This window comes from Elephas maximus, chromosome 9 (genome assembly GCF_024166365.1).
Source record: "Elephas maximus indicus isolate mEleMax1 chromosome 9, mEleMax1 primary haplotype, whole genome shotgun sequence".
Lineage (NCBI taxonomy): Eukaryota > Metazoa > Chordata > Mammalia > Proboscidea > Elephantidae > Elephas > Elephas maximus.
Genome location: NC_064827.1, coordinates 88066398 through 88089278, shown reverse-complemented (window position 1 = coordinate 88089278; position 22881 = coordinate 88066398). Strand labels below are relative to the sequence as shown.

At 38.7% G+C, this 22881-nt stretch overlaps 1 protein-coding gene across 1 annotated transcript in view; it reads right to left on the bottom strand.

The window, feature by feature from the left end:
* Positions 1 to 22429, bottom strand: part of TMC1 (transmembrane channel like 1) — a 143433-nt gene extending 121004 nt beyond the window's left edge. Inside the window, exons 1-3 of the mRNA XM_049895003.1 lie at positions 22408 to 22429; positions 9050 to 9097; positions 5256 to 5418 (exon numbers count right to left, since the gene is read on the bottom strand). Of these exons, the coding sequence (XP_049750960.1) occupies positions 5256 to 5418; positions 9050 to 9097; positions 22408 to 22429 (233 nt within the window). The remainder of the gene's footprint in view (positions 1 to 5255; positions 5419 to 9049; positions 9098 to 22407) is intronic.
* Positions 22430 to 22881: the final 452 nt, after the last annotated feature.

Genomic DNA, 22881 nt, shown 5'->3' with positions numbered 1-22881 from the left:
CATCATACCAACATGAAAGCCACCATCACAACCAACTGACATTAAAAAAAAAAAAAAAAAATTTTTTTTTTTTTTACCCACCTGTAGTTTTTCAATCGTGTTATGATTACTGAAACAACCATTCATATTAACCCTCACAATAACACTTCCTGTTGGCAATTTGTTTTGTTTTGTTTTAACCAAATTTTGCTTAGAAGAATATGCCTGGCTCAAGAGAACTATGGAAGATAAAACTCTGCCATTAGGTTCTTTCTGTTTTAATGATTTTATGTTTATTATATAAAATCCTATGGTGCTATCATACATACATAAAATAGTTGAGGTTTTTTTTTTACTATATCTGTATTCACAGTTTCTTTGTTTTTATTTACCAATTAGAATAATATTTGTGATAGGACGTCTTAGGAGGGAAAATATGTTTTAGAAAAAATGATTGAAATTTTTTCTGTGTAGAGATTGACATAAGTCTAAACTATATACATAATTTTTTAACTGAAATCTTCACAGAAACTACCAAAAAGGAAAGAAAATAGATGCCAAGAAACTATTGACAGTGCAATTAGAAAATAAAGATTTATGATTAATAACTTAATTTCTTGATATTGCAACCCTTTATCTTGCCCAAGTGCCAAAAATAATTCACAATATTTTGCATGTTAGTGTCTTAAAACTTTACATTACTGAACTTCTGTTAAGACTCATATATAAAATAATATTTCATTTACTCTGCCTTCTTTAAAGAGGGAAAGAATAATCTATTCATTAAGTGGATTTATCATGTAACTAAAGCTTATTTCTTTACATGCCTATGTTTAAAAATCATTTAATGGGAACCTTGTTAAGACTAATTATATACTTTGCTTTTATCTTAAACCCAGTACTTTATATGTTTAGCCTATCCAAATTCTATGGTTCTTTCAAAAATAAAATGAAATATCTTCAATAACCCCTTTTCTGAAAATCCTTTTCTGTAAGACTCTGGACCTCTTCTCTGGCACGCATATACTGTCTTGTTTCACGATAATTTGTGTGTAAATTATCTCTCCCTTACAACATTATAAAATTCTGGAGAACGCAAGCAATCGTGTATCTTTACCTAAGTCTTTCAAAGCAATTAGCAGATCACCTTCCACAGAAGTGGAGCTGGATAAATATTTACAGAATGAAAATATATCAACAGAACTTGGCTGGATGACTCAGATTGTCATCGGAAATCCAGTGCTCACAGTATACTGAAATATAACAATACCCTCCAAGATTATTAAGGTATGGAAAGACTTTTACCTCTACACTAAATGATTCCTAACTGCTATATTTTAAAAATATTTGTTATTATTTGTTGATTGCTACAGGACGATCACACTGTGCTACAGAGTACAGTTTTTAACAGATAAATGACCTTCAAATACACAGGTAAAGAATACATTACATTCATCAGCAACATAGGAAATCTGCTTTTTTAGGAACCACTCAACAAAGTGTTAATCGTATAAAAGGACACAGCATAAGTATGCTGCATCTTCTAATACTTAGGGCTAATCTAGGCAAGAAAGACTTTCTATCTTAATTCTAATTTATTTAAATAACAGTTGTAGTGGTTAAGTGCTAAGGCTGCTAACCAAAGGGTCGGCAGTTCAAATCCACCAGGCTCTCCTTAGAAACTCTATGGGGTAGTTCTACTCTGTTCTATAGGGTTGCTACGAGTCGGAATCGACTCGAGGGCACCGGATCTGGGTAAGAAAAAGAAGGCATGTTATACTGAATTTCTCACCCCTTTGAAAACGTTATGCATTCACTTAAAACTGGGTCAGGAAAAGCCAGTAATATTATTAGAAATACTCCGAAATGTCTAACTAGGCAGTATTTTTAACCATCTGCATAGATGTTTAGCATTAAAATTTCGGTTTTAGTTGGTTTCAAATGCTTGTTCAGGACAAGGGAAATTCCCTGAGGCATTGCTTGGGCATTTACATTAAAAAAGACCCTGAATTAATTAGCCTAAATAAATGTGCCCTGATTTGCCTACTCATCTTTTCTAATATTAAAAAAAAGATGCTTATCTTCAAAATGAAAACTAAAAAATAGACCTAAAACAGAGATCTATCAATCACACAAACAATTTTTGATACTATTTAGAATATATGCACAACTTGTAGCAGTAAAAATATAATTTGCAAAAACTATAGAGACAAAGTTCACTTCAGCAAAGTTTGACTAAGCGAGAGGTGGGGGTTGCTCATGGGCTTCTCAGAACCAGGAGGAGTGTGAGTGAGACCAGCACTCACTGTCTCAGGAATAGGACCTTCTCAGGCAGACAGGGGCCAAGAATCATCTCATTCACAGGGCCCTCTTTCCTGGAATTTGAGAAGATACCAAGAGAGCCATAAGCAGATCAAGACTACAGAGGAATTCCTGCCCAACCTACCATTTTTTAGAACAAACTTTCTGTGGCATAAGTGAGGAGTATGACCCCAATACCACCCAGCATGTTTTCCCCTTTTTCAAAACGGGCAACTGAAAGCTCAACATAACTAAGGCCATGATAAACCTATAATCTGTTCTTCCTCTGCCTGACTCCTCACATACCTCTGTTAATGACATTGTTTTGACCAAATGTTAATGACTTTGTTCTTTGTTTTAAACTGATGTAAATAACCTTTTGTTCTGGCCGGACTACCTGTGGCATACAACCCCCTACAGGAAAGTTGCAGCCCAGGTATCGGATATGTATGTCTTTAGCCTAATAAAGAAATGTCTGGCAGGGGACTACAAAGACACTTGTAACCCGTGTAAGATTCTGTATAAACTTTAATGTAAAACTGCTCTTTGGGACTCCATAGAGACAGCCTGTGTTGCTGCTGGGTCCCCGGTGATGTATATATCTCCTTAATAAACTCTCTTATTCTTTCTGACCTGGAGTATGTTTCATTGGCTCAACTGCTCCAGGGCACGAACCTTAATCTGGTAACAAGAAAAGCAAATTCTGAAACACAGCCTATATCCTGGGAACTTCAATTGGTGATGTGTTCTTAATGAAATGCTACTGTCAGAAAGCATAAGCTTTGCTAATAGGAAATATTACTAAAAGGTACTGATGACAATGGATTTCTATTAATAGTAATAATACATGGGACTTAAAATTTTGTTGCATTTTGTTTTTGAAAGCAGCAAAGCTAAAGATTCTTGAAAAGAATATGCAAATTAAAAAAAAATACCAGAGTCAAAATTTACAGCAAGCAATTTCCACATATTCAAAGAAGAAGAAAGTGGAGGAGCTTGGGAAGGAGGGGGGAAAAAAGGAGGAGGAAGAAGACATGGAGGGAAAATTTAAAAATTAAATGAACTAAAATATAAAGAAGAAAAAGTGGGTGGGGTTACTCTTTTTTCCTAAAAAGGACAATTGTCTATTAATGCTAAGGTTCTCTACATGACAAAATTTTCATACAGTTTTATCGAATCACAATTATTTATAAGTCGTATTAAAAATTAAAATATCCACAGTACTAAATTTGTCTACCAACTCATAAACTATTTTCCAATTCATGAATCCAGGAGCATCTGGCCTGGAAGTTAGGCAAGAGTTTTGAATAGCGGTAAAAACTAAAGGGTTTTGCAGTCATAGATGCACAGGAACAAAGAAGCTATGCTGGACAAATTTTGGGTTGGCTGGTGGATATCTCCTTTCCTTCTTTGGAATAAAGAGGAAATTTTGAACCAAGTTTAACTGAGTAGGCAAATTCTAATTGTTTTAAATTGAGTAGGCAAGTTCTAATTGTTTAGGTAAGTTTCCGTTTTGGGGATAGTCAATTGATTGACTTGGGTTTTAGCTCCTGGAAGGTTAGGCATTTACAAGAAATATTAATTTAGGTTTTGGTTTGCTGACGTGGGGTTAGCATAAGTAAGTCTATTTGGGGCCTAGTATTTTTTTTTAGTCACGTTAACAGATATTGAGTAACAGAATGTGTCATGTTGGGTGGATAGCTTGGAAAGTGCCTCATCATTTAAAGTCCTAAAATTGTTTTGGAGGAAATTCTATTACCTTGTGGTGAGTCACATGGCCCTATTACCTTCAAGTGGCAGAGTAGGTTTGCTGTGCTCTTGGGTCCCTTTAAAAAGGTCTATATTTTCTTTTACTAGACTTGTTTTAATTTTAGATGTGTTTTACGTGTGTACTTTTCCTACCTGCCTGTATCTGCCTATTTCCAGAAAGCACAGACCAGAAAATTATTTTCCTGGATTTCGCCCCAAGAAGTATTTAACATATTTTACACAAAGTCAGTGCTGGGTAAAATGTTGGCCTGGTAAAACTCAAAGATTCAGGGTTGTATTAAAAAGGAAAAAACAGTGCTTTTTAACAGGGGTTGACATGTTTTTTTCTAAAAAGGGCCAGATAGTCAATATTTTAGGCTTTGAGAGCCACATGTGGCTTCTGTTGCATATTTGTCTCTATTTTTTTTATTATTAACATTCTTAGCTCTTGGGTTGTATATGGCCATAGTTTGCCAACCCCTGTTCTGTAAGTGACCTGGGCTCATACTTTAGGAGCATTCCACTTAACCTATATATAATTAATTAGATAATTTAAAAATAGTTAAATTAACCATAACATGTTAATGACCAGTGACAAATTTGACCTTTCATAAAAGAATTTATCATAGTTTGTTTTGTATGTATAGGTGTATAGATAGGGATATGGATATAGATTGAGATATCCCAAACCTAACCCATTGCCATCAAATCAATTAAGACTCATAGCTACCCTAGAGGACAGAGTAGAACTGCCTCATAGAGTTTCCTAGGAGCAGCTGGTGGATTTGAACTGCCAATCTTTTGGTTAGCAGCCATAGCTCTTAACCACTGTGCCACCAGGACTCCAGATACAAAACCAAAAAAAAAAAAACAAACCCACTGCCGTCGAGTTGATTCTGACTCACAGCAAGCCTTTAGGATGAGTAGAACTTCCCCCCATAGAGTTTCCAAGGAGCACCTGTTGGATTCGATCTGCTGACCATTTGGTTAGCAGACCTAGCACTTAACCACTTCGCCACCAGGGTTTCCAGATAAAAAAATATATATATATTAAGGTATATTTAATTAACTGGAGTAATGTGGAGTCATCTAATTAAGCCTGCCTTTCCAAAAGTGGTTTTAATTACCAATTTTAAGGCCAAAGAATGCCTAAAGTGAATGGTCTTCTTTCAGTGTCAGGTTTTTGAATGAATAACACCTTCAGTTATAGATCAAAACTAACTTACGCTCCTCTCTTCAACCTCCTTCTCCTCTCCTTTTCTCTTGCCTTCCTTGTTTCCTCATCTTCTGGTTCAGGTTCTGGGTCGTCCTCATTGATAACATCTCTGGTCCGTTTCCTCTTTGGCCTCAAGCTTTCTCTTCGGGGTAGTTTATCTTCTTCCTCTTCACCTGAACATAGTAGTTAATGATTCAATGAGTGATATCAGAAAGGGCTCTCTCCTATCAAATGCATTCTTATTTTTTAATTACTAGTGTCACCCACCCGAAACCAGAATCCAGCAATCCCCCATATCATGATAAGATGCACCATGCCATGTAATATTTCATAGTTTGCCATTTGAATAAATTTATCTAGATTTTCATTTCCTTTGTGGTTCGTCTCTCAAGTAGGTGAATGTGGATTCCCAAGTTTTAATAATCCTTACAGTCCCAGTCTTCATTTACTTGGATAATTAGACAGCTTACACTTTTATCTCATACTCAGGACCTCTAATGCAACTTGAAATCAAATCCAAGTTTAACGATTTCTAATTCCAACAGATAAGGGTTGAGTGATTAACCACTGTGTGTTTACTACTACTTTTATCTTAGAACAAAGAAAAGAATAACAAGGAAATGGTTTGAACTAGGACTTCGGAGAAATTCATTCAGCCATCAAGATTCCTCTAATTCAAATTATCTTTTTTCTTGATTCCAAATATACTCTTCTTCTTGTTCCTAAATATTTCTTGTCACTCTTCTTACATGAAATTGTTGGTAAGCACAGTGGTTTGATCATTCTATCCTTATGAATAGAAAAGAGCATTTTCTAAATATACACTTAACGTGAAGCTTAGAGAAACGAAAGCATTATATTTTTACTCGTCAACAATTAATGCCTCAGATGTCCATAACTTCTTTCAAACCTCTGGGTAAAAAAGAGAGAGATAATTCAGCCCGCTCCTTGACAGAGTTTATAATATAAATTCCTACTTCACTTTTCATGTTTGTTGTTTTCTAATTTCTTCTATCTTTTAGAATAAACCATTATAAAAAATCAATTATTACTCGCAGTTATCACTGTCTTAAATAGAAGCTACTGTAGGGAAAAATGTAAGCTTCAACAGAAAACTATGAATTGTCTGTAGCATATCCATCTGTGTTACCCGATTGTAATTCTATAGGACCTATTTTATAACTCTGAGATTTACAGATAACTAGATAGCAAAGCAAAATAATTATTGTCTATAGACACCCAAATGAATTGTGTTCAGTGGGGGCCAATGGGCCTTCCTCTCAAAAAAAAAAAAAAAAAAAAAACCAGTTTGCCTCCATTTATACAATCATTTCAACATTTCTAATCTATAAATGTTTCTGTTCTTTGAATTTTCTTTGGAATTGGTTGAAACACCTTGCCTGTTTCTTCATTAATGAATTAAATGTGTTTGTTTTTGACATATGTATGAGAGTCATGATTTTACCTTTTTTTAAAAGCCCCTGGTGGCATAGTGGTTAAAAGTTGGAGCTGCAAACCAAAAGATCAGCAGTTTGAATCCACCAGGTACTCCTTGGAAACCTGTGGGGCAGTTCTCTGTCCTATGAGGTCACTATGAGTCAGAATCGACTCAACAGCAACAGGTTTGGTTTTTTTTGTTATTGGAATGTTTTGTATTGATATTTCAGATCTAAGTTCTAAATATTACCTATATAACTAAATTTAGGATAAAAGAAGAAAGAAGATGATAACTTTTCTGAGTTTTTAAAACTATACTGTGTCATCAAAACAAGAAAGCGTTTTTATGTGCAAAATATTGTCATATGTTTTATGTTATTTGAACTAAATTCTGGCATTCTGAAAATTTATCCAGCTTTTATTAGTCACATTAATCATTAATCATTAATTATGAAAAAGACAAAAGCCTGGCAGGAGTTCAGAAACAATTTCACCCACAAATAACTCAAGAAGTCAAGCAGCCACTTCAAAAAGTCGGTTGCCTATGAGTCGATTCAGACTCATGGCAACCCCATGTGTGTCAAAGTAGAACTGTGGTCCACAGGATTTTCAGTGGCTGACTTTTCAGAAGTAGATCACCAGGCCTTTCTTCTGAGGGACCTCTCAGTGTACTGGAACCTCCAGCCTTTTGGTTAGCAGCAGAATGCACCACCCAGGGACTCCAAGCAGCCACTTAGATTCAGCATTTTCGTATTTTTTTATATTGTTGCTGTCGAGTCCATAGTGATTCATGGCAACCTTAGGAGTACAGAGTCAAACTGCTCCATAGGGTTTTCAAATCTGTGACCTTTTGAAAATAGATCACCAGGCCTATCTTCCAGAGTGCCTCCATGTAGATTTAAACCTCCGTCCTTTCAGCTAGCTGTCAAGTTGTAGCCATTTGTGCCACCCAAGTACTCTTATTTTCTGTATTAGGACTGAACTTATAAATGCTTTCCTGTAGGATTTGCATACTTTTACCGTGGTTGAATAGAGCCCTGCCTGGTGGCACAAATGGGTAAGTGCTCAGCTGCTAACTGAAAGGTTGGCAGTTAGAACCCACCCAGCAGCTCTGTGGAAGGAAGACCTGGTGATTTGTTTCCATAAAGATTACAGCCAAGAAAACCCTATGAGGCAGTTCTATTCTGTCACATGGGGTCGATATGAGTCGAACTCAACAACAACCATGGCTGAAATGTGTATTATTAAATTTATCTATTACCATTTAGAAACAAAAAGGCAGTCTTCTATACTTTAACTCGTTTCCAAATATTCAAATTCTAAAAAAACAAAATGAATGTTTTTATGGTTGACTAGTAAAAAAAAAAAAAAAATTTTTTTTTTTTTTTTTTTTTACTAAGATCTACATACAATACTACTTTTTGGAATTGGCTTAATTCAATCTTTGAGTCATGGCACTCAAGATTTGTGTGAGATTTTGGGCTCTTTTATTCAGGAGACAAATAATGAAAGCATTGACGTAGTGAACATTCATTGGTTGTAATATTGTGCTCAGGATATTAAACTAATAGTCTCAATGTACCCTCTAATTGAACACTTCTTTGTTCTTTCTTTCAGTTTTGGTGAAATCAGCTTTTGCTCAAATAATGATCTGTCTCATATTCCAGTCTATAAGAGTGGACTGGGTACCTGGAAAAGGGGTCACAATCCAGGCTTTTCAGCTAAGCCTAACCGAAAACAAACCAAAGCCATTGCCGTCAAGTGGATTCCAACTCATAGTGACCCTACAGGACAGAGTAGAACCGCCCCATAGGGTTTCCAAGACTGTAATCTTCAGAGAAGCAGACTCCCACATCTTTCTCCCACACAGCAGCAGGTGGGTTCAAACTGCTCAGTTAGCAGCTGAGCACTTTAACCAATTCACCAGCAAGGCACCTTGAGCCTTCACAAAGTAAAAACAGCAATTTGGTCAATACATCCATAAATTCTGTACAAAAGAATCAGTTCATTTATTTTAATTGGACCACCTGGTCAGTTCAGTCAAAATGGCTGACCCGTGAGTATAGTATAGATTCAGCCTGCCAGGAAAGCTTTCAGGACCAAAGACTTTTCCAGGCAGAATAGGAGAGAACTTAAAAACCATGTTTTACTTGATCACGGGCAACTTATGAATTGGGTGGTATGTGCGTGTGCCAATTCAATGGAATCGGAATGGGGATGCCATTCCTGAGCTTAATCTCCTTTCTGAGACCATGAAATATCACCCATACACACCCCACCAAGTAAAAAGACAAATCCCCTGAATTCACTTCTATGGCACAGGAAACATATCTGTAGGCTGTGCCCCATAGGTCCATCCCCACTTACTTGAGCTTTCCTCAGAATTATCCTCTTTTTCCTCCACCTGAATTTGTACTGTGGAAGAAAGAAAAAACACAGCAAGCGTTTAATAGCTGGGACACTGGTTAGTCGCTGGTTTTTCCTTTTATTACTTTTATCACAATGTTTTTTGTGCAGTAAAAAAAAAAAGATCTTTTGCAATAAACTTGTCAAAATGAGTATCATTTATTAAAGATAAGCTACTACAGCGTCTTACACAATGTTATGTTGAGGCCTCTCTGCTTCACTGCTTTCAAGGGTTTGCAAAACATATCAGTTATGAGCCTGTCAGCACAATTCAAAATAACTTCAACCAAAATAAATCTGTATTACAACAGGTAGACTTGGAGTATGCTTGGTCATTTCATTCCATGATAAATTGAATTGTCAGTAAAGCTGTCTCCACGTGCACAAACCAATTTGGTTATCATAACCAAGTTAACTGGTTAAAAATACAGACTATTCTCATTGTTGCCCAGTATCAAAGAGTCTTTCAAAAAATGCTTAAAGACTGATCATTTCTATTCCAGTTACTTCTGTAAGTATTATATTAATACACTCTAAATTTCTCAATATATGATTCGCCTTGGCAATGCCAAGACAGATAATTTTACAATTACTTCCTAGACAAAGAATGTGTCTTCTGTTTACTCCTTACCCTACAACTCATGCAGCATCTTGATTTGGTTTTGTTCTATTTTTACAAAGACATATAAAGGTTTTATGAATTTTTTAATGGTACTGTAATATGGGAAAAATATCTTAATTGGTAGATTTTTTTTTTTTTTCCTTGCAGAGACTGAGCTGTGCAACTCGTCATGGTAAAAACTTGTTTTAGCTGCCATAGATAGTCCCCCAACTCACGGCAACCCACACACAACAGGTTGAAATGCTGCGCCATCCCCATGGTCAGGTGAGGATCAGATGGTTGTCATCCATAAAGTTTTCCCCAGCTGATTTTCGGAAGTAGATTGCCAGGCCTTTCCACCTAGCTCATCTTAGTCTGGAAGTTCTGATGAAACCAGATTAGCATCATAGCAACACACAAGCCTCCACTGACAGGCGAGTGGTGGTGGTACAAACCCAGGCGTCCTGCATGGAAGGGGAAATTTTACCGCTGAATCACCACAGTCCCCATCGTGAAAATTAGACTATTTCTTAAGACTCACAGTGTAGTAAGTTGTTTATAAATAATAAGCTTATTATTTTTTTAAGGTGAATGAGTATAAATTTAAAAAAAAAGCAAAGATGACAAACGATGTTGCTGTGAACAGAGGACACAACGTCTGGTTTTGTTTTTCATACACCATCAAAGGTTATTATGCAGAATTTGACAGCCGTATTGAAAAGGCGACCCATGCCCAGACTTTAAATTCTATTCACAAAGAAGATTATTGTAGAAGCATTTTTTGCCTTTAAGCAGCATCTGCATAAAAATGTTTAGGATATGCAAAAATGTTATCACTCTCCATCAGCCACAGAACGTGAAAATAAACATTCTTTTGTTCAGAGTGGACATATGCCTTCTGTTGCTGGCTGTAACTGTATCCACACGGGACAAAGATCTTTATGTCACTACTGAGAGTTTGCAATAATGAAAGCAGACACTTCTAAGAAGATATTCTACGTTCAACAATAGATCATGGTCTTTTATTTTCAGTTAACATCTCCACCAAGTTGTTGTTTTGTTTTGTTTTTTTCAGTCAAAGAAGAACTCCCCAGGAAGGGAGTTTGATGATATAAGATTAGCCTAGGAGCAGGGTCTTATCAGTGTGTGATATAGAAACAGCTAAGGGCAAATAACACATGCTGACAGCCAGCCTATTCCACAACACACATTGCTGAAGCAGGTTTATAAAAATTTGCACAATGTATTATACTGATCTATAATGGCCAACACACTAGAATATGATTAAATAAAGTTGATTAGGTGAAATAGGAAAAAACAACTACTAACAGAAATGTACGCAAATCTGCGAGAAGGATTACATATTACATAAAAACAGCAGAATCGAATGTTCCAAGTCAGAGAGATGAGTGACGAATCAATTTCCTCTAAGAACCAGGAGAAAGAAAATACAGGGACCTGGAGTCATGGATCATTTTTCTCTAGTACAGGAAGGACAGTTATAAATAATCATTAAAATAAAATCTAAAAATCCATAAAGGGAGGCATCCCGGGTTACAAGTGGAAAGCTAAAAAGAGCTGTATGTTCTAAGTGATGCATTGGAGAGTGTTGCAGCATTAACCCCTTCTGTCCTTTGAGCTGGCCTTCCAGTTGGAATACTGGTCTGTGCACAAACATCTTCACATTTTCCTCAAGTGCCTTCTTTACTCAACAGCATACCTTTGTCTGGCAGATATTAGGCTTGAGGACTTCGGCCAGTTGAGTCAGGGGGATGAACAGTCATTTTTGTAGTCATTGTGGAAACAATTGGGCTGTTTTTGATTCAAACCCTCAGCAGAAGCATCATCAGCCTCAAGGACCAAACAGGTGGACTGTGATCAAGACAATAAAGACTCCATCAAGATCCTCAAACCAAGTTTGACTTAATGGAACACTATATGGCCTGAAAAGTAACTGTCAACACTGGTCTATATCCTCTTCTTCTCAAAGCAATGCTGTGAGACCAAGCTAAGGAATCCCTCCAAGACCAAAGCCTGTGCAAAGGAAGTCTCAAAACACTTTAAATGGGAGCTTCAGACTGTCTTTCTCCTCTCAGACAATTTTTGGAATGGCCTGTTGCCATCTCTTCTCTCCACCAATCCCTATTGCATATTCCTGATCATGTGACTCCCTCAAGTTTTGGCTATTCCCCATCGCCTATTGATTATGGACTTTAAAAACAATAACCTCTCTTGGAGAGTGATGAGAGGACACTGTAAGGAGAGGAAAGGGAAGGTCCTGTCAAAATGTTGGAAGCAGCAAGCAAAACTGTGTGCTGAAAGATGCTTATTTAAGAGACGAATATGCAATAGGAGCAGATGAACTCCTAGGCAACCAGGATCTCATTTCATGCAAATAGACCCAGTAATTAAAAGCAGTACAAGGAAACAACAGGAAAACATCACATTTCAGAGGCATTGAAGTCCTTCAGAAAAGTAGATATTGTTCTGGGCTTTGTTTTTCGGTCTATAGTGTTGAAAGTAGTTTCTGGTTCTTCAGTGTCACAAAGTGACCAAGTGGGCTAAGAGTTGAATGGTATTGCCTGTTCCTCTGACCCACATTTGGCTCTGGAGGTGATGGTTACACCGGGTTATTATTTCAGAAATTGAAAACTGTATTCATCCAATTAGCATTTATGTATACCCAGAAAGGGCTCAATCATTGAGCAAAATGCCCTGAGGTTTGCAGACTGGAAAAGAAAATTAGAAAACCAATTGTCATCAAGTCATTTCCAATTCATGGAGACCCTATGTGTGTCAGAGTAGAACTGTGCTCCCTAAGATTTTCAGTGACTGATTTTTTGGAAGTAGATCACTGGGCCTTTCTTCCAAGGTGTCTCTGGATGCACTTGAACCTCAAACCTTTCAGTTAGCAGCAGAAAATGTTAACCGTTTGCACCATCCAGGGGCTTCAGAAAAGAAAGCACTGCTCAAACACCTACGCTTATCCAAAGACTTCACCAAAAGAGTAAAAAGATTACCTACAGACTGGGAAAAAGTTTTTAGCTATGACATTTCCAATTAGCACCTGATCTCTAAAATCTACATGATACTGCAAAAACTCAACTACAAAAAGACAAATGGCCCAATTAAAAAACAGGCAAAAGATATGAACAGACACTTCTCTAAAGAAGACATTCAGGTAGCTAACAGATACATGAAGAAATACTCACCATCATTAGCCATTAAAAAAAAAAAATTTTTTTTTTTTTTTTTAGAGAAATGCAAATCAAAACTACAATGAGATTTCATCTTGCTCCAACAAGGCTGGCATTAATCCAAAAAACAAAATAATAAATGTTGGAGAGGCTGTGGAGAGATTGGAACGCTCATACACTGCTGGTGGGAATGTAAAATGGTACAACCACTTTGGAAATCGATTTGGTGCTTCCTTAAAAAGCTAGAAATAGAATTACCGTACGATCCAGCAATCCCACTCCTTGGAATATATCCTAGAGAAATAAGACCCTTTACACAAACAGATATATGCATACCCATGTTCATTGCACACTGTTTACAATAGCAAAAAGGTGGAAGCAACAAAGGTGCCCATCAATGGATGAATGGATAAATAAATTATGGTATATTCACACAATGGAATACTAGGCATCGATAAAGAACAGTGATGAACCTGTGCAACATTTCATAACACAGAGGAATCTGGAAGGAATTATGCTGAGTGAAATTAATCAGTTGCAAAAGGACAAATATTGTATAAGACCACAATTATAAGAACTCAAGAAATAGTTTAAATAGAGAAGAAAATATTCTTTGATAGTTTTGAGGGGGGGCAGGGAGGGTGGGACAGGGCTATTCACTAATTAGATAGTAGATAAGAACTACTTTAGGGACAATGGGTTGGAGAGAGATGCTGATGAAGAGTGAGCTACTTGTATCAGGTGGACACTTGAGACTGTGTTGGCATCTCCTGTCTGGAGGGGAGATAGGAGGGTAGAGAGGGTTAGAAACTGGCAAAATTGTCACAAAAGGAGAGACTGGAAGGGCTGACTCATTAGGGGGAGAGTAAGTGGGAGTATGGAGTAAGGTGTATACAAGCTTATATGTGACAGACTGATTTGATTTGTAAACGTTCACTTAAAGCTCAATAAAAATTATTAAAAAAAAAAAAAGAACTACTTTAGGTGATGGGAAAGACAACACACAATACAGGGGAGGTCAGCACAACTGGACTAAACCAAAAGCAAAGAAGTTTCCTGAATAAACTGAATACTTCAAAGGCCAGCATAGCAGGGGCGGGGGTTTGGGGACCATGGTTTCAGGGGACATCTAAGTCAATTGGTATAAAAAAATCTATTAAGAAAACATTCTGCATCCCACTTTGGAGAGTGGCGTCTGGGGTCTTAAATCCTAGCAAGCGGCCATCTAAGATGCATCAATTGGTCTCAACGCACCTGGATCAAAGGAGAACGAAGAACACCAAGGACACAAGGTAATTTGGAGCCCAAGAGACAGAAAGGGTCACATAAACCAGAGACTACATCAACCTGAGACCAGAAGAGCTAGATGGTGCCCGGCTACAACCGATGACTGCCCTGACAGGTAACACAACAGAGAACCCCTGAGGGAGCAGGAGAGTAGTGGGATGCAGACCCCAAATTCTTCTAAGAAAACCAGACTTAATGGTCTGACTGAGACTAGAAGGACCCTGGTGGCCATGGCCCCCAGGCCTTCTGTTGGCCCAGGGCAGGAACCACTCCCGAAGCCAACTCTTCAGACATGGATTGGACTGGACAATGGGTTGGAGAGGGATGCTGGGAAGGAGTGAGCTTCTTGGATCAGATGGACACTCAAGACTATATTGGCACCTCCTCCCTGGAAAGGAGATGAGAGGGTTGAGGGGGTTAGAAGCTGGTGAAATGGACACAAAAAGAGAGTGGAGGGAGGCAGCAGGCTGTCTCATTAGGGGGAGAGCAACTGGGAGTATGTAGCAAGGTGTATATAAGTTTTTGTGTGAGAGACTGACTTGATTTGTAAACTTTCACTTAAACCACAATAAAAATTAAAAAGAATATACTGCTGCCTTTAAGGAGCCTTGCAATGTTGTGCATTTATAATGATCATATCATTATAAATGTCCCTAGGTAGGGGCAGTTTTAATGGTTTCCACTTGGTTTTTCTTACCATAATAGCCCTTAATCCACTTGTCAAGGATCCATTGTGGGGTTCTCCAGTTGCTGAGCATGCCTATTCCAATTACACATTCTGAAACTGAGGAAATCACTACAGGATGGGTTCAGGGACACACTGAACCCTGAGACAAACCTGAGCTAAGACTCCATTAATAACCTGACCTCCATATACCCCCTACTCTGACTGGTGAGCCACAGTAATATTTTGAGTCCCTGGAATTAAGGTCAATTTAGAACCAATATCCAGTAGTCTCCAAAAAGTCTGATTATTTCCTTTTCCCCAGTGAACAGTCACTCTCGTAAAAGGCCATAGGTCCTTTTGAGGAAGACTGGGAGAAAGACCAACACTATAAATTTTTGGTGGTATAGTGGGGCCCTTTCTTAAGTGGATCCAGCCTCCCCTTCGTTCAAGGTGTTGTGGGTCCTTAAGTTCAAATCTGGGAACTGATTGTGGGACCATGACACTCTACCCCAGCTATTTGAGTTAGACTACCATTCACCTGACCTAGAATTCTTCTGCTTGTATAGATCACATAAATATTTAGTAGATTTCCCATCTATTTCACTCCTAGGAGCACCATGGCTAAGTAGCCAACACCATAAAAAAAAAAATATATATATATATATTATTTCTGCTTTGCTTCAGTTGTCCATTATGGTAACCACGCCCACCTTGTCTTTGTCAATTGAGTGTGGTCACTTAGCCCTTTCTGCCACACAGCCCAATGAGCCGCATTGTAGTTAAGTGTCTTAATTCAGTTAGGGCAGTTTCCACTGTCAAAGCAGCCCTTGAAAACCCCATGGAACACAGTTCTACTCTGATACACATGACGTCTGTAAAAATGGCATGGTGGTGACAGACCTCCTCACCTAAATTCACAAGGGAGGAGGAGAGAGAAGATCATCAGCATCAGCCTGAGGTTGATTCTTATGAAGTGGAGGTCAGACATACCTCTACCCTCCAACCTTTTTATCATTTCTACACCAGCCATCCCTCCCAGGGCATTCTCTACTTCTCTGCTGGGTTTGATAATTCATTATAATGGTCACACAGAACTCAAAGCCCATACTCACAGTTCTTGAGTTTCTTAGGGAAGTAACATGTTACAATTGAAGATCAGGATCAACTTGGTAGTAACAGGAACAACTCAGGATACAGTTTGTTGATCAGGACACCTTCTCAGCCATGCCCGCATAAAGGCATCTCCCTTGGCCCTTGGCTCTCAGCCTGCCCTCTGCCCTGCTTGGGCAAGTGTTACAAATTCCTTGGCTTCACTAATAATTGCCTAGATGCACCCCACTCTGCCAGTAAGACTCGACAAGAAGGCACTCAGCTCTCTCATTCCATGGGTCAGCATGCTCATTGCAGCTGCCTCGCTCCGTGGCTGGGAAGCCATTGTGCCATCTTGTGCAGGTCTTCTGGTTCTGCTGCTGTCATTTCTCTGCCACTAAACTCTGTCATGCTTGCTGCCTCTTCTCGTCAACTTGTTGCTGCTATGCTATCTCTTGCTGTCTTCAGTGTTAAAACTCTCTGTCTCCTGCATCTAAGAGGTCCAAAGGACATGCTCCATTCCTGTCTGTTCTTGACGGTTGTGAGATCCCCTTTCACCACTGGGATTGGCTCCCTTTAAGCCTACCAGGATGGCAAAACTGACCAGTCACCTCATTAGGGGTCCATATACCTTATTTGCATGGTCCTGAAAACGCCAATCAACACTCCTTCCCCCCTTTCTTTGTGTTGCTAACCACAAGCTTGTTTTGAGCAACATTTTTCAGGAAGTTGCAGTAGATAGTGGCTCCATCCACTGAACTAGCCTGAGCTACACCTTGAAGCATGAGCAGATTGAAGAAATCACATCCTTTAACTGACCCCCAGACCCGACTGCCACCGGAAGGAACGATATTTCCCAGCCCATGATTTCACCCGATTCCATTTTAGGAGCGAGGGGTCCCACTAAACGCACATTCGACAGAAGATGATTTAATATCCAGACCCCTAAATATGAGCATGAGAGGGCTAAGGACAGAAAGTTCTAGGTACCAAACCCAACCCCTGACACCATTGGAAACAAAAATCTCTCCAGCCTCCTTAGACGGCGAGCACATGGCCTTATGGTTACTAGACCCCAAACGCTATTAGTATGCGCAGACAATAAACTTGCCACTTTCTGTTTCCCTTGCAATTACTGTTTTCTTTCAATCAGCTAATAAGACAGAACAAGAACCCGAGTAGCGTTTGGTTACAGTCTCACCCTCTCAAGTGTTCCATGCAACTTATTTGCATTATTATTAAGCTGTCCAATCTCGTTGGCGGGCCACAAGCACCTTATTTGGCTAGTCCTACTCAATCATTTTGTGGGAGTCACAAGACCATGGCTAGAAAGGCCGTATTACAGTAACTCATTACACTCCAGGGTCACTGTGAGTTGGAGTCAACTCAGTGGCAACTGGTACTTTACTAAAATTCAAAAAAACAAAAGTTAAACCAAACCAAATTTCAAAAGGAGTGAATAAAGTTAGCCCTAAGGAAGAATTTTACATCACTGAGCCACTTAGATACTGAGTTGAGTCACCAAATCATATTGACGTAACATCTCTCCTGGACATGATGGCCCAACTTTCTGCTTCCATTTATTTATTACACTACTTGTTGGTATCAAGCAGAAAACAAGAAGCCACTATTTAGGAAATTGTATAAGGATGAGGGGGTGTGATTCTTCTTCCTCTAGAATAATATTTACCCAGGACATTAAGTCTGATTCAGTGTAGCTCAGCAGTTTCCATTACTTCTGTTATTTTCTAGGTTAGAACAAGAGGATGCTCATGACATTCATTTATAGCAATCCCAAGTCCTTCAAATAATGGAACTAAGGATGACATTTTGGAAGTCATTGAATGAAGTGAATTATTTAGTACTACGAGTCAGAATCTATGGTGATGAGTTTGGTTTTGTTCGGTTTCTGATTTTATATCAAATGCCTTAATAAATAGACTATTTTGAAAAAAAAAAAAAACTGCCTTTGAGTCGATTGTGACTCATAGCAACCCTATAGGACAGAGTAGAGCTGCCCCATAGGGTTCCAAGACTGGAAGCATACTGTCACATTTTTCTCCCATGGAGCCATGGTGGTTTCCATCTGCCAACCTTTCAATTAGCAGCTGACCACTTAAACCACTGTGCCATTAGAGCTCCTTAAATAAACTATAACATTTAAAAAATCCTTGCAGTGGGCAAAACAGAATGAGTTCATCTAGACTTAAATATCATAACCAAGGTTATCTGCAGAAAAGATTTAATTTGACAGACCTAAAGCTGATATTCCTTCTGCTTGTGCCAATAAAGATTATCTGGGGGAAAAGATTTGAGAGACCTAAGGTTGACATTCCTTCAGCTTATGCCAGCATCTTTCTTATCTTCCTTAAGACCAGTTTTGAGGAAACCATGGGGCACATACATTCAACACCACCCAGGGACTCCACACACATTCAAAAGCACCCTTAATGGAAACGGTGGAATCATTAGATTTGGTGTCACCCCATGGACCTCTTCCCATACCAGACCATACAGAATCCTTAGTAATGTTTTTGGTACTGATGTTACTGGTAAATCATAATTCCCATGTATCACTCCTTCTTCCCTTTAGTTACTACATCGTCCTCCAGTTATTGATATAGGTTCACAAATACTAATTACCACAATATTACAGCTAAAACACCAGAAAATTTGACGAAATCAGAGACTATAAAAACAATAACAGAAACGAAAACAAGTGTAGGCTTGTAGCACGTGCAGGCAAAACCACGGTGATTTGAAGCATCTTTGTAATTGGGGAATAATGACAGCTCTGCCCAGAGCGCTGCGCATTAGAAAGTTGAAAAGTTAATTAGCAAAGAGTTTTAGCCTTGTAGGTATATTGATACATGTAAGCTGAGCTTATGAAAAATGTTTTTGTTATACTAACTACGGGCATATTTTTATAAACAGTCATTTTGGTGTCACCTCTCTAACGATGTCACTGGGCGTGGCCTGCACCTCCCAGCCCCCCACCCCCACAGCGACTCCACTGAAAAGAAACTTGTACAATAAATGCCAAAAAGGCTGGTCGTATTTACTAACTAGCTATTTTAAATTCCAACTGTTATAAAATTTCAAAGAGAACAATAATTTTGGTTTTGGCAAAACATCCATCGAAAAGACGGTGAAGGGACAAAAACTACAACTGTTATGGTAACTGTCATTCGCCAAAGATTTTCCTTCTCCTAGATGATGTTCATTTTTCTAGGCTCTGGGGTCCCAAAGAAATTGGAAATGAATAGCTGCTGGTCTCTGCTTTATTAAAAACACAATATAAAATACTCTAGTTTCCAAATGGAACGGGATGAAGTCTGTGGAGAAACATATTTTGCTCTGAGATCCCAGAGAGAGGATGGCTAACCTAGGGAGAATAGAAAGAAAAAAAAGAAAATATACTCAAAATAAAAATCCTTATTCTATCTTTTTGCAACAGATATAAACATATGGAGGAGGGGGTGGAGGATGCAGACTAAATTTTCTCGTGCTTTCTCTTTTTGCTTTTATTGTACATGGTATTAAAATAAAACACAGGCTGAGCAAATTGGGTGGCTGGTATGTTTCCAGATGCTACCACCTCTGAGCTGAGAGAGCGATATGAAATGCTGAAGTGTATTTCTTCAAATGGCGAATGACATGCTGGTGTATTTGTGAGAAACTGCAATTAAGATATTTCACAACACCAGTGGTCCACAGAAAGAAAACAGCCCTTATTCTACGTGGTTTGTAAGTTGTTTTTTTTTTTTTAAACTTTACATATTCCATAAATAAATAGCTATTTATGGAGGCATTTTGAGCTCTCTGTAGTTACAAAAATGTCAGTGGCAACTTTTGCTTTTTCTTTGCCTTTAGATTATTTGACAGGGCTAGGACTATTTCTTCTTTAACCACTCTGTCATAAAACATATTCAGACTGTGTGCTTTTACATTGTAATTACACCATAAAGGGCAACCGCTGTAAATAAGTGGGGTGAAACAAAAATACATTCTCGAGTGTGAGCTTTTGTGGCTAAAAGCTTTTCTAGTAATAGGACTCCGAAATAACAACCTGATGAAAATACAAATATGTGCTATAAACCCTTGGAAGCTTTTTCAAGTTATGAAGAAGAATGGGTGTCAGGCTTCATGGATAAACAAATACAATTAAACAGACAAAAAAAACACTGAAGAATTGTGCAACAACTGACAGCAAACCATTGTTCCCGGAGCCTGAAGAAGTGGGGAGCAAGCTGCCTGAATTCTGTACCCCGAGCTCCCAGCACCGCCTTTGTTCACATTGGAGATGTTAATTAATTCTCATTAGCATACATTGACAAATGTTAATGAGAATCTTCTAAAGAACAAAGGGTGGTGGGGGCAGGGCACAGTCAGGATGAGGGCTGAATGGTGAGGAAAGGGCTACAAGGATCAGAGGCAGAGGAAAAGAAAATAAGACTTGGATTTGGATTTGTAGCTTCCTGAAATTTGGAAGACTTGTCTTCCTGACAAAATAGTAATAGCACTGTTAAGGTAGAAATTATTTAGTTTTTTTCCCCCCTTAAAAAAAAAAAAGCAAGTCATCATTTAGAGTCACTCCTTTTTTCAGCTTTATAGCTGTTTGGAAAACGCTGGTGGCGTAGTGGTTAAGTGCTACAGCTGCTAACTGAAATGTTAACAGTTCGAATCCACCAAGCGCTCCTTGATAACTCTATGGGGCAGTTCTACTCTGTCCCATAGGGTCACTATGAGTTGGAATCGACTCGACAGCAGTGGGTTTGGTGTTGGGTTATAGCTGTTTGAAAGAGTCACACTTTGTAGGGTTTGCTACCCGTCTAAAGGTATTAGTTAACATAGCCTCCAGTTAATGAAAGGAATTCTGAATTTTTGGTATTCTCGTGAATTTATAAGAATTGTGATTTCGTGTGTGACCCCAATACTCCTCGGCACGTTTTCTCCTTTTCAAAACGGGCAAGTGAGAACTTGACATAACAACAGCATGGTGAACCTGTAAGTTTTTCTCCTCCCTCTGTCTGCCTCCTTCACATACCTCTGTTAAAGACTTTGTTTTGACCTAATGTTAATAACTTTGTCCTTTGTTTGGTCTGATGCAAATAACTTTGTTCTGTTCTGTCTGACCACCTGTGACTTACAACCGCCCACAGGAAAGTCACAGCCCAGGTATCTGATATGTTTACCTTTAGTCTGATAAAAAGGTTTTTTGTCACTATCTTGTAATGAACAATTCCTCCGGCCATGCCATTTGCAGACTGCAAAGACACTTCTAACCCTTGTAAGATTCTATATAAGCTCTAATGTAAAACTCATCTTTGGGACTCCATAGAGACACCCTGTGTTGCTGCCATCCCTGGTGATGTATGCATCTCCTGAATAAACTTTCTGACTCTGACTTGGAGTGCACCAGGCTCGACTGCACCAGGGCACGAACCCTAATCGGGTAACACTCACCCAAAATTTTTTCCACGGATTCATCTTATAATATTTAGTAAGACTAGACCTGTAAGTAATTTTTATGGGGTCTGTAATTTAATTAAAATAATTCATATAGAATGTGGTGTGTGTGCGTGTTAATTAATATCCTAGAGGCATTAATGTCCCTAGGTTTGGCTGCTAACCAAAGGTTGAACCTTTTAGGCCATCCAGGGTCACCTCAGAAGAAAAACCAAAAAACCAAACCCAGTGCCATTGAGTCGATTCCGACTCATAGCGACCCTCAGAGGAAAGGCCTGGTGATTTACTTCTAAAAAATCTGCTGTTATGAATTAAATTGTGTCCCTTAAAAATGTGTGTCGACTTGGCTAGGCCATGATTCCCAGTATTGTGTGTCTGTCTACCATTTTGTGATCTGATGTGATTATCCTATGTGTTGTAAATCCTAACCTCTATGATGTTAATGAGGAGGATTAAAGGCAGTTATGTTAATGAGGCAAGACTCAATCTACAGGATTAGGTTGTATCTTGAGTCAATCTCTTTTGAGATATAAAAGACAGAAGAGAGCAGAAGGACCTGAGGACCTCATACCACCAAACAAGAAGAGACAGGAAAGGAGCTCTTCCTTTAGACCTGAGGTCCCTGTGCTGAAAAGTTCCTAGTTCAAAGAAAGATTGATGACAAGAACCTTCCCCCAAAGCTGACAGAGAGAGAGCCTTCTCCTGGAACTGGCACCATAAATTCGGACTTCCACCCTCCTAAACTGTGAGAGAATAAATTGCTGTTTGTTAAATCCATCCACTTGTGATATTTCTGTTGTAGCAGCACTAGATATCTAAGATAGCAGCCATCGAAAACCCTACGGAGCACAGTTCTCTGGCACACATGTGGTCACCAAAAGTCAGTTGACAGCAGCTGTTTTTTCATTTGTTTTGTTTTTCAACTTAGTAGTATGGGGCATTGGTGGTTCAGTGATAGAATTCTGGCCTTCCAGGAGGAAGACCCAGGTTCGATTTCTAACTAACATACCTCGTGTATAGCCACCGCCCATCTGTCGATCTATGTCTCAAAAAATCAGCCAATGAAAATGTTATGGATCACAACAGGTCCATCCTATTGTGTATGGGGTCACCATGAGCCAGCCTGACTCCTAGACAATTAACAACAATAGTTAGTAATACACATTGCTGGAATGGATGTTTAATATCTGAGAGATAGTAGTCAAAAGCACTTCAGCCATCTCTATCTCGGATTAACTAACACCGAATGGTTTGCTAATTGGAGTAAGGTTTATTTACTCTATTCCATAGCCCTGGTTTCCACCAGAGTTAAGTATCGGTTCAGAGCTACAGCTGCTAACCAAAAGATCAGCTGTTCGAATCTACCAGGTGCTCCTTGGAAACCCTATGGGGTGGTTCTACTCTGCCCTATAGAGTCACTATGAGTTATGATTATAGGGTCACTAAGCAGCCCTGGTGGCACAGTGGTTAAGCACTCGTCTGC